The sequence below is a fragment of the Chaetodon auriga genome, chromosome 21, assembly GCF_051107435.1.
Source record: "Chaetodon auriga isolate fChaAug3 chromosome 21, fChaAug3.hap1, whole genome shotgun sequence".
NCBI classification, from domain to species: Eukaryota; Metazoa; Chordata; class Actinopteri; order Chaetodontiformes; family Chaetodontidae; genus Chaetodon; species Chaetodon auriga.
This window is the reverse complement of record NC_135094.1, coordinates 7360253-7372526: the sequence shown is the minus strand read 5'-3', so window position 1 is coordinate 7372526 and position 12274 is coordinate 7360253. Positions and strand designations below refer to the sequence as shown.

The 12274-nt window shown below is 42.4% G+C and overlaps 1 protein-coding gene across 2 annotated transcripts in view; it reads right to left on the bottom strand.

Annotated features, from left to right (window-relative positions):
- Nucleotides 1–343: 343 nt before the first annotated feature.
- Nucleotides 344–12274, bottom strand: part of esyt2b (extended synaptotagmin-like protein 2b) — a 28517-nt gene continuing 16586 nt past the window's right edge. Inside the window, exons 8-23 of one of the 2 annotated variants that reach the window (XM_076761837.1) lie at nt 11996–12116; nt 11302–11478; nt 11089–11171; nt 10598–10646; nt 10046–10135; nt 9825–9920; nt 8372–8434; nt 6127–6201; nt 4514–4600; nt 4266–4415; nt 2963–3315; nt 2557–2655; nt 2134–2265; nt 1623–1728; nt 1459–1508; nt 344–1354 (exon numbers count right to left, since the gene is read on the bottom strand). In XM_076761837.1, coding sequence (XP_076617952.1) covers nt 1285–1354; nt 1459–1508; nt 1623–1728; nt 2134–2265; nt 2557–2655; nt 2963–3315; nt 4266–4415; nt 4514–4600; nt 6127–6201; nt 8372–8434; nt 9825–9920; nt 10046–10135; nt 10598–10646; nt 11089–11171; nt 11302–11478; nt 11996–12116 — 1801 coding nt within the window. In that variant the 3' untranslated portion in view covers nt 344–1284. The remainder of the gene's footprint in view (nt 1355–1458; nt 1509–1622; nt 1729–2133; nt 2266–2556; nt 2656–2962; nt 3316–4265; nt 4416–4513; nt 4601–6126; nt 6202–8371; nt 8435–9824; nt 9921–10045; nt 10136–10597; nt 10647–11088; nt 11172–11301; nt 11479–11995; nt 12117–12274) is intronic. The other variant, XM_076761838.1, reaches the window with a different exon arrangement.

The window sequence follows — 12274 nt, the reverse complement described above, 5'->3', positions numbered from 1 at the left end:
GACGTACAATTATCATTCGCTTCTTCTACCACTTGATGGCGACAAATTACTATATATGTTGTGTGCATCTTACAGATTGCGGTGTTTTTACCAGACCACATAGGCTTTGACGATGGCGTTGTACCGAAGTTGCACGTGATTTTATTTATTCCGTTAAGAAATCTCCTTTATCGATCACACCCAATTTCTCAAGGGAAATTATGCTGCAAGGTCGAATCCCGCAATTTGTTCAAGTCCCTGACCACATACTCCAATCCACATGCGCATTTACATCTAAAGTGCGAATAATTCATAGTCCACGCTGCTGGACAGAAGGACCAGTTTCAAAAAAAAACAACAGAGACCATTTTCACAAGAGAAACCATTTATTTTTCAAAACCAATGAGGCATCATTCAAAATAATAACATTAAGAAGGCAAAAATTACATTGCATTTTTTAAGGCACAGGATAGATAACAAGAAAAGTCTATAATGCTCCAACAGCATGGCAAAACATGTACAAGTCTATGACATAAATGTCATCTTAACAACTTATTCTGGCAGCCCTGCTCATAAAATGCAATAACTGTTGTCTCTGCTCACATTATATTGTTTGTTAGACTCAACTGGTTTGAACAACAGTCAAACCCTTATTCAAGTATCCTCTGCACTGTTCATATAGTACAGCACTTGTTCATAGCCCTAAAATGCCCCCAGGTCTTCAGTATCCAAGACAACGTTCAGAACAACCAATATTGCACAAAGTCGTCTTAAAATAGAGCAATCATTTCATTCTTTGCATGTATGCATTCCACGTTGGTAATCGAGCGTAAAGAACAATAAACAATCAAATAACACTGCATGACAAAAACATATCAAAGTCAAGACTGCTACTGAAGCCTACTTCTGTGATTGTTTCTGTTCCTTTGGTAAGAGTTTTCTCAGACAACAAACCGACAGAATTTGTCACATTTGAACAAACTGGACAGAAAGCAACAACAGTTTTGACAGATTTCAATATCATTTCCCTTAATTAAATAAAATGCCATGGGACCTCCTGCTTGATCTTGTAACTACACGTTAACAAACTGATATTTACATAAAACACTGAAAACAGAGACAAGGCAGTTAGTGTGTTTCAGCGCATTACAATACGTTACAGTATCTTCCAATCATGATCATGAAAAAACTTCTTGCATGCTGAAATAAAGGCTGTAAACTATATGAAACATGTACATGAATTCAACAGAACGATGTGCCCTTATATAAACAAGATCACTATATTACAGCGGGGAGACGGTGTGACTATGTGAGGAAGGGATCTTGAATACTTCTTAAGCCTTGAGACGACAAACCATCTTCACTCAGATCATACCTGCAAGAGAAAATGATAAAAATAAATACATTTAAGCACAAAGATAGTCTGTTTATTACCTCAAGAACTCACTCAAAGCTGCACAGGGTAAAATACAAGTTTACCATTGAGTCCATCCCTTTGATATATCCTCCCCACTTAAATCTACCAGCACCTGCAAAAAGCAAAAAGAAATTATGTTTTCTGGCTCTGGGGAGGACTTAAGGCTGGCTGTGCTGCTGGAAAATACTTCTAATAACAGGCAGAAAGAGGAACTTGCAGGAGTTACCTTTCCCAAAAGCCCTTTGTGTTTGGACAGGATGCTCCCTCCGTTCTTCACGGCTACATCCAGGGTTCTCCTGTGGAGCTCCACCATAGATACACTAAACTCAAACCTACAAACACACACATTTTAGACAGATGTCACGGTACAAAACAAGCACTTATTCATTAGACACATGTGAAAGGCCCAATGGCTGTAGCACACATCTGAGTATTTATTGATACTTTGTAGATTACAAACATGCCACTGATGAGCATTTTAAGTGGGGATACATGATGATATCGGCACATCAAGGGTATCGGCAGATAAAGGCTTTAAAATCAAATACTGGTATTGGACAAAAATGGACATTTCCGCTGATGTGACAGGCCGATAAGATGACACTTTAAACAACATGTGCATAAATTTGCATCAGCAATCATCCAAAATAGGTTGGAAACTATCATCATATAAGCAAAAATGTAATATCATGCATTACTAATTTTAAGCATGAGACAGTAATGATGTCTAAACTCACGTTTGATCATAAACTGGGTTAAGGGTCCTCTTCACTGTGCCCGTCTTCCTCCTCCCTGTCCGGCTCTTGTCGGGCAGCAGATAGAGGCGGATGAAGGGATCTGAACTGTCTTTGGTGAAGGCTATCAAGTTACTGAGGACACACAGGACAAAAGTGTTTCACTCACATGTTGCTAAGCACATGTTGCTTAGATTGATGCTGCTTATTTCTTCTTAAGTGCTGGTGGCTCCACAAGAGGCAAGAGGATCTGGATACTGAAGAATTACTTCCCATAAATTACAATAAAGGCCTGAGACTTGGGCCAAAATACAAGGACAAATGTGTGCAGGAAAAGTCTTTGGAAATTAAATGAAAGCAAGTCTACCATATATCTTTCAAACAACAAATGGGAACGCAGAGTACACTGGCAGTTGTGGACCTCACCGGCAGGCGTGCACAACCACAATGAGTTTGTTCCTCTGGGAGCTGTGTCGAACAGTCAGCTGGACCTCACCCAGGGGGAACTGGCTGGGGGCCGAGCCACTATAAGACATCAGAGGAAGTCAGTGTCACTTCCAGAGGCTGCAGGTGAATTTATACAGCATGGATAAAGCAGGGACAGACGGATAGCTTGACAGGTAGTCTGATAAGATATTCATTAAAAGTACATATTCAACAAACAATGCCATTTCATCAGAGGCAAGTGCAGAATTTAAATGTATGAGTCGATAAATGAGTAAATCGAAAAACATTATGATGAAATTTAGAAATGTGGAGCAAAATATAGAGAAAGACAGGAGGAGTAGGTTTGAAATGATTTTAAAAGCAACGCATCACGTGTGCCATTTACTTCTGCAGCTGACGGAGCCTTTGCTGAAGCTCCAGGGTGGCGAAGGGCAGGGAGATGTCCGAGGCCAGGCTGGGTGTGGACTCCTTATGAGGCAGGTGTTTCTGGGAGCTGGACATGCAGGTGCTCAGGTTGGAGGTACTGCGGCGAGGGCTGGCTGAGTACGGCTCGCCGTCCCTTTGTTGGAGGGTGAGGGTGGAAGCATTTACAGGTGGCGGAGGCGTGGGCGGAGGCAGCGGGGACTCTGAGACAGATCGCCTCTGGGTGGGGGCTGTGCTCGGCTGCGGCACACTGGACTTCCTGACCTGGACGGAGGAAGGCTGGTCTGAGGATACCTGCTTCTCCAGAGAGAGGATCTACAGACAGACAGGAGGACATTACAGGGAATGATGACCAAGGACTACAGCTAAATACTGCAGTTTCAGAATAATTTTACTCTTATTTCCTGTCAAAATACTGCAACTCAAGTAAAACACCTTCCTAATATTAACTCCACAAAGGGGATTTGGTTCGATTGGTGGGTTTACATGCAACCTTAGAGTAACTGCAATCCTCTGATTTGTTCAAAGAAGCCTGCACAGTCAGAATGACTAACCTTTTCCTGTAAAATGGCATTAATGCTGCTGAAACACTCCAGGTATGTTCGAGTGGCTGCTCAGCACCTGTCTTTATGGTGCTATCTATCTCTCCACAATGGATCCGGAACTGTCAATAAGCCCGTAAAGCCGTTTCCCTTTGTGAATATCCATTATGAATCTTGAGTTGGTTGTGATCCAATATAGGAAAGCTATTTCAGTGCGGGTCAATATTGTGACATGGCTGCAATCATTCTTTTATTTGATCAGTTTTGGTCGTTCAATAATGGAGAATGTACTTTGTTTCAAGAAGGGCAATGCAATTTACTTGCAGCAGCATCCTGTGTTTTTAGACAGTATTAAAAGTTATTCTAGTCTGACACAATGTCAATATATCGTCGATCTCATGTAGTAGCAAAGCATGTTTATGAAATCAGTGAATGTCTGAGTTCAGGGTTTAAAGAGTGCTTGTCCAATGAGGTTCAGTTCAGGTGTGACAGGGATGGTTTCCAGGGACTGAACTCAGCTGGCAACGGTGTTTTCAACCTACTCTTGAAGCTAATATTAGCTTCATTAGCTTATCTTTATCTTCAGTTCAGCAAACAGTTCACAGCCCACTTCACAGCCTTCTGACAACCCATCCTGTGTGAATCAGCAGATCCTGAACATCTGCTCTGCTCTCATGAAATGAATATCCCTAAATCACTAATGCACGCAGGTCCATTTTTTACCCTCAGGGCCATCTTCAGTTTGATGGCGGAGCTGGGTCCGGAGTTCTTCAGAGGAAAGCACTGAGTCAGCGTCATGTCTTCCTCCGCTAACAGGCTGCTCAAAGGCACCATCAAATTACCCAGGGTGCATTTGTGCTTATCATCTTTTACCTGTGCATTAAGACAGATGAAGAGTCAGCTACTTCCACAAGTCAGTGGGCGATCTTATAAAACAGGCATGTTGTCAATGAAGGTTGCTGCAGCGTTACCTCCACCTCGAGCTCCTGCCTCCTGGGGTTGTGAACGAGGAATGAGAAACAATCTTCCCACAGAGGCTCCTTGGTCTTGAACCGGATCTTTACGGGCAGACAAGTATTCATTTGTTGGGTGTTAATTAAACGACATTAGAGCAACTGATTAAAACCGCAGTTCATCACGAGAGGACATTACAAAGTGTTGAGCTTGAATGCACCACCATAATATCAGCAGTAACACACTCAGACTGTGTATATATATATATTGCATATTATACTTAGTTATTTTTGCACACTTAACCTATACATACATATACATTTTCAGTATCTACTCTTCGATGTGTCAGAAAGTTTCCCCACATAACTCCTATCCATGAATAAAGAATCTGGACAGTGACAGGCTTTTCATATTTTTGGCTCTTTACTTAAGCAATTAGGATTAGGATTTTAAATGGAACAATGACTATAAGCTTAAAGTTATTCTTTTAAACTTTAAGGGTGTTTCTTACTTACATAGTTTTGCACAGTTTTAGGACGACACAACACTCCTAAACATAGTATACTGCAGGCAAGGAGAGACAAGGAGTTTCTATAGCCAGGCAGTCGAACACGAGTGACCCGTTCAGTCACCTCAGCCCCAAATAGTCTGTTTCTCACTTGCTAAAGACCAGCCTGAAGGCAAAAAGCCACAGACACAAGCAAGAATATGAAGATGGCAGCAGTACAGGCCTGGCAGAGATGTCTTTGGTCCTGAACTTCAGCCAGTCAGCACAGGTGTTTTTACTTATTTTGTCTGATTAGACCTCTTCTAAGGACCATGCTGGCATGTACACGCTGCAACTTTACTGGCATCACTCACTCTCATGCATATAGTTGTAAAGCGGCTTAGATGCATATGAAATTCTCTCGCTTGAATCATTAGCACAAAAGATTAAAAACTAAAAATATCCGCTAAGCCGATGTACATGAAAACATAAGAGTTAGCTCTGACTCCCAAGGTGCAATTCAGCCAGAAACATCTAATCACAGAGCTTAAAATGCTGTTACGTGGGCAGCTAACAGTGGACAGAGGCTAAAGATTACAGTATAGAGAAAATTCATGATACAGTCTGCAGCATACTGAGATTCAGGCTCAGTTTCACTTGAATTCAGCAGGTGCTCTGTTTCGTTCCTGCAACGACAGAACATTTAGAGTTTTCTACAACTCTGATTGACTGGCTTCGTCTTTGTAGTGATAGCACAGAGTCTCGTGGGCATTGTAGCAGTCTTTCTTACTATTTAGCCCATAACTCTGCTACAAAAGGAGTCTAATACAACAAACCTCTCTAAACCCATTAGATGCTTGTAGTAAACCTTCAGCATCAATAATAACTTGGTCCTCCTCCTGACTAATTTCCCCTTTGAATTCTATGAGAAATAGCGGGTAAGCACACTAAATGTCAGCGTAATGGCTCTTTTGCCGACACATAATGGTATGTTGGAGGCTGTTAGCACTTGTATTACTACACTCTCTCCTTTAATTCCAAACTCACCAAAATCCAAAATCACCTGCAGAGGGTATTTTTTTTGGCTCAGACAGAAGGAAATCTGACAATATAATAACACTCGTGGATGCTTATATGACTCACCTTACTCTCAAGTGTTTTGTGCCCAACAGTCAACTGCACATAAGGACTGGGCTCACTGCTGCTCTTCTTTGCAGACTATTAGAGAGTCAGAGAGAGGGGAGTTAGCCGATTCTCTTCGCTGTGACACACAATGCACAAAGTCAGTAACGGACAACATAATTACACCCAAACTCAAACATCAGCTTTTGGAACTCTGTATCAAGCACACAATGGTGGAAGAGTCTGCGGTTCAAAGGGGAAGGAACATTACCATACGCTTTGACAAGCAGGGCTGCAGGCACAGAGGCTACCAAGGAGACTGCCAAGCTTTGTCTCCTCTGCTTTCTAATTTTAGCATGCTGGGTTCTGACAGCTAAGTATTATTCAGGACTCCTTACAGAATAATAATACTGTGCATATCTACAAGCCACGGGGAAAGTCTTGATTCACGTGTTAACCCATCCTTTCTCTCGAGGAGGGAGTTTAAGTTTCTCACCAGCATTAGAATTAAGCTCCATATTGTTCACGCAGGCTGATTAACACAACCCCACCCTTTTTAATATGCCACGACTTGAATTCAGAGGGAACTGAGCACAAAAACATTTCATATTATTGAGGTTATATGTTTGTACTTCATTTGCCTAAAATGTGATTCTGTTTCTCTATATTGTCATTATATACATCTGTGGAGAAACAACACCTATTGCATTATTTTCCCTTCTTTACCCTGTTAAAGTTTTTCTTTGTGGAGTTTTTCCTGATCTGAATCGAGGGTATTTTGCCCTCTGAGAAAATTCTGCGTTTCTGCTACATAATTCAGTTACATAAGTAAAATTGGCTTGACTTCACATCTGCAACTGGGGTTATCACTAGGTGTGGGTAGGTGGGTGTCTTGGCATTTTGTGCTTTTGCACTGAAATATATTCAGTAAACAGTTTATCCCACAATTAGCCAAACTCACATTTTTACAAAACCCTGATTTTCAATCTTATTTCCACGCATTTGTCATCATGGTGACACATCTTTAACAAGTGAATCACATTTTTAAATATCCTGCCTTCATCAGGTTGGTTAAGGAGAGCTCACTGAAAATGCGGTGTGCTCCTCATTGTGTGCACAAAATGTGTTAAGTGTTCTCAAAAACATCTATTCTGATGTCGACTGATGTGGAAAAACCAACGAGAAGAGCAAGTAAAAGACGCATTTTAGATATCAAAACAACTTCTCAGTACAGACACAATAAGGAAATTAAAGAGCGATGTGCAGCAGCTCAGCTGGTTTATATCATTTAATGATGTAAGGCAACAAAGAGATGCAGAAGCTCAGGCTGTCACCCTGCTAGCAGCCAGCCCAACCCGGTAGCAGCAGCACTGCAGTCCCTATAATAAAAATATTGGGTGCAAACTGGAAGTATTTTTACTCCAGTTACCCTGTGATGCCAAAGGAAAGTGGCCCATAATAAACATGGACTGATGTTGCACTGAGGGAGTGCCGCTGCATGTGAGGCTAAAACTTCCTGGAACAATTGAAGGTAAGAAACGACTTCTGTCAATTGGAAGAATGCAGCAGTTGACCTCTGACTGAGAGTTTGTGTAACCTGAAACTGTGTTTGGATACAAACAACTACGTATGTTGTAACACAGGCAGAACATCAGCGGGTGACATGATCACCCGCTGATGTTCTGCCTCTTTAACTGTAGTGTCATGTTTTGACATTATAATGCCGCATTTAGTGTTTACTGTTACTGGACATTTGCTTGTCCAACATCATGAGAAATGCAGGAATGCTGGGCCGACAATCATCAGTTCCTGTTCCATACCATAACTTCCAACCTGAGGTGGACATGGCCCCATTCATTTCTAATGCCATAAAAACAAGCATAAGTAGGGACTGTAAGATAGGCAGAACGATCATTTCTCTTACAATATGGATCCAGCAAAAGTGGCCACTGTTTCAATCAACCATAAAGACCATGAAGACACATTTTCTGTGCAATATTAGACGCATGCATGCAAAAGCACTTGAGTTAGGAAATGTGGAAAACCATGTGTCATTACACAGAAGAAGAAAGGCGTGCAAAGCACAACACGGCATAAAGCAGACAATGCAATCATCCAACTTCATGCACATCAAGGAAATTCACTCTGCTTGGCTGAGTCATCACAGTCACATGACGCTGGACGGAGCACTTGAGGGCGCAGGCGAGGAGCAACAGATGAGACACAGGGTGTGATCGGTACATGCAATCCATTTTTCCCACATTACCTTCAGGGCCTTAAAGACTGAGACTTGCTTCAACCCATCATAGGTGAAATCTGACAGGTTGCTCTTTAAGCCACAAGGAGATTTGGGGGAGAAAATCACACCCACAGTTAATAGGGCGGGAGTGACTGGCAATGGTTAAGAGGCATGAGAAAAGCCCACAAGACTATGTTGATATACGTACTGAAACATGATAGTATGGGTAATACATAGTAAAAAGCAGCATGAGGGCTGATTGTGTCGACACTGCAGCAAGCTAACAATGAAAACGTAGGTCAGAATAATGAGGCTATTTCCTTCTGGGAACATTTGGAGGCGCTGCTAACAATGTGTGACTTTTTAACAAGCTACAGCCTTTCCTTATCTGTACGACTACGCATTAATTGGCTCACTAATACGGTTTCCAGCTCTTTGTTCTGTAGACGTTTGATATTTGACGCTTGCACCTGATTTAGCACAATATGCATCTGAATGTCTGTTTCCTGTGATTTGGAGTGTCTGCCTCATGTTAATGGTTACTGGGCACTCGGGGTAATTTTCCTCAGACATTACAATAAAACCGTGCAGCTAACACATGCTTTGAGACACAGGTCCTGTTACTGTCCAACCCACACCATCGCACACGGCTAATGCTAACACTAGCAGGATGCAACATCACTGCGGGACTCACGCATATTGTCCTATACTCTGAGGTATTGCTCTCACAAAAGACTAGACCAGACGCTCTCCTCTCGCTTAAGTTTCCACAGCCTAAGCTGCCTGTGAAGACGCTCTTGGGTGAAGAGGGGAGAGAAAAAGGTGGAGTCATGAGATCTGAGATGACTAAAAGGTGTTATTCTGTAACTGACTGCGAAAAGCCTTTTAGCTGTTTTGACTCTAAGTTATTTAAAGGTTACAGGTAAGTTTTACCTCATTTGGTGTAATGAGAGCTTATTAGACACTAAAAAAAATGCACAACGCTCCTGAAAATTTGAGGTTTTGCAAGTTCAAGGTTCTCATTTGACACCAGCTATAAAAATCTTGATATAAGACAGAATACCTGAGCTGTAACGACCTGATCATAAAACATATTGACCCGTTTGGAGCTGTGGGCCACATTCATAATAGCCACTTGTTGGTTTTATGGGTAGGTTTGGAGCAGCTAAGATAATGAGCAAAATAATAAACCTGCCTTGGTTGTTAGGTTCACCTGGAGGTCAGTCAAGCACCACAAAGCCTGAAACATTACGGTAACAGGAAAGTGGAGCATTGCTGCACAGTGACCAATAATCCTTATCTAAACAAGTGGGCCACACTGGTATTTCTTACTAAACTGGTTCAGACTGTTGCTAAATGTGGTGTGTGTGAGTTTTGGGTGGAGAACAAGAAGCCTGCAGAAGCCTCGTCAAATATTTTGGCACAAGCTCTGACATCAGAACGACAGCCCTGCCAGCATCAAAATAAAGTCACATCTTACTGGCAGGTTCTTTGCTGAGTCCAAATAGACCACGAGCAGTGCTGACGATAATCCATCATTGGCCAGGCTTCTGTCTGCACGCACGCTTCGCAGCACCTAATTGGGCAGAAAATGCAGTCACCTCAGAGAAAGACTGAGGCTGTGTATCAACCCTCCAGTATCAGTAGCAAATATCGAAACAGTGACACAGTGTTTGCTCTGTTAAAGCAAGAAAGTTGTACCTGGTCCAACTTCTCAGGAGTGGACAGCAGAGACAGCCACTCCAGTTTTAAGTGGAGTTTCCCTGTAGAAGCTTCCTCCAGGTTAAACCACTGCAACAGCGTGACAAAACGTCAAAGTTAAATCACTGAGTTAAGTCACTGAAGGGACCATAGTATTGATTTAGGTAATGGGTGGCTAAAAATATATCTTGAAAACATTTAGAAGCTGTGCTAAAACAGCACATAAGAGTTTTTTTAAAAGGAACAGGTTTGACAATTTGGAAAACACACTTATTTGTTTCCTCATTCAGGGTTAGATGAGAAGACTCAAACCACTCTCATACCTGTATGACAAGTCTTGTCATCACTGTGAGGTTGCACTGCGTTTCCTGTTTTCAGGCTAACCAGCTGCTTTTGGTGGCCTGATACTTACCACACAGACATGAGAGTGGTGTCAATCCCCTCACTTAACTCTCAGCGGGAAAGCAAATAAAGATCTTTCCTAAAATGTCAAACAATTCCTTGTATTCTAATTACAAGAGTACCATAACTTGACCATTGACATGGTTTTACCTCATCAACCTTCTGCTCTTTGTGCAGCTCAGTCATATCGATCATCAGGCTGTAAATAATGACAAATAATTCCTCAAATCAAGACAGACGGACAGACAGAAAGCAGGGAAATCACACCAATTAATCTGAGCAGAGGGGGTCCAGCTATTGATTGGCTCCTTCGTGTTGTGAGCACTGGGTGTAGTGTTACAGCCTTGGGGCAAAATCAATGACTTTGCCCTTGAGCTCGGAACTGTGGGATAACACCTCTTCTTCTGTACTGTAACTGATGTCTACTGGTTCAGATACTTTCACCACACCGTCCCCTCAGGCGTCCACACTGGGTTTAGGACACAGTATGCAACGCCGCACCAGACCCTTAGCTTGTCTATATACAGCTGGTCGATTACAACAGCACTTGTTCTGATGTGTCAGTCGCATTTCTGTGGACTTGTTTCTTGTGGAGAATGTGTGTTAGGATCAGAGCAGGGCAGGAAATGAAAGCAGCTCACCTTCCCAGGAAATCATCTTTGTCCGGATCCTCGTCAAACAGCTCAATCTCAAGGTGCTGACCTGAGTGCTCGTACACCAGTGCCTGATGAGCAGAAGCACAGACTGAGGCGGGTGCAGGCATGTGCAATCAATACACAGATTACCTAATGCAGGCTGGGAGAACACACTCGTTTAATTTGTCAACAAATGATACAATTACTCAAACACCCCACCTCGTAAACTTCGTTCCACTTGGGATGGAGGCTCTCCTTGACCGTCTTGCTCTGGAACAGCTGATTGCCGATCTGCACGACGCCGTACGGGTCGGACTTGCCCTTTATCAGCCCTCCCAGAAATTTATCCTTCCCCTCCAGATCCTGAGCCTCCAGGAAGTGAATCCTCAGGACTCCCTGTGGAGACGTGCAGAGCACAGCGTTAAGGGGAGCGACTCTGAAATAGCAGCCTCTGACACTTCGAGGCCACGACAGAGTCAGAGCTGATAAGATGTGACTTCACCTACCGAGTATCACGAGGCAATGCAAGAGAACACTGTGGCTTATTACCGGCGTCAGGTAGTCACATAATATTCTTCATATTGTTATTTAAAAGTATTTAATTAAGCTAATGGCTGCAAGAACTAAAGACAAGAAATTAAAAAACTATTTGAATGGGAACAAGTGTTGTACATCATGTTAAATGTGACTCAGAAGACACTAAACATATAAACATAACAGTTACAAGCGACAAAGCCATGAAATGTGAGTTACTGACAAAATCCTGACATCTACTTCCTTTTATTACAGAAAGAACAATGAAACACACAGCACACAGAGCCAATGAGATACTTCCCCATGAAGCACCCAAACACTTAATGGATGCAGATTAAACCACCTGATGTGTCGTTTCATTTTCACACTGTATTGGTACCTTCGGCATGGGGAAGCGCAGCTTGGCCAGTTCCACATCCCCTACCAGTGGGATGGTGATCCGATTTGGTAAAACCAGATAACTGTAGATAATGTCTTGAATCAGACTGTCAGAGAAGCCACTGCAAGGACAGAAGGGAGGGTTGAGAGAAAGGAGGAAAGCAGGATAAACAGAATGAAGCAGTGAATTATTTAAGTAAGGGTGCCCTTGGGTTATAAATATTCTCTTTTAATCTCAGCTTAGTACAGTACATTTCTGCTTTACATGTGAGAAGATAGT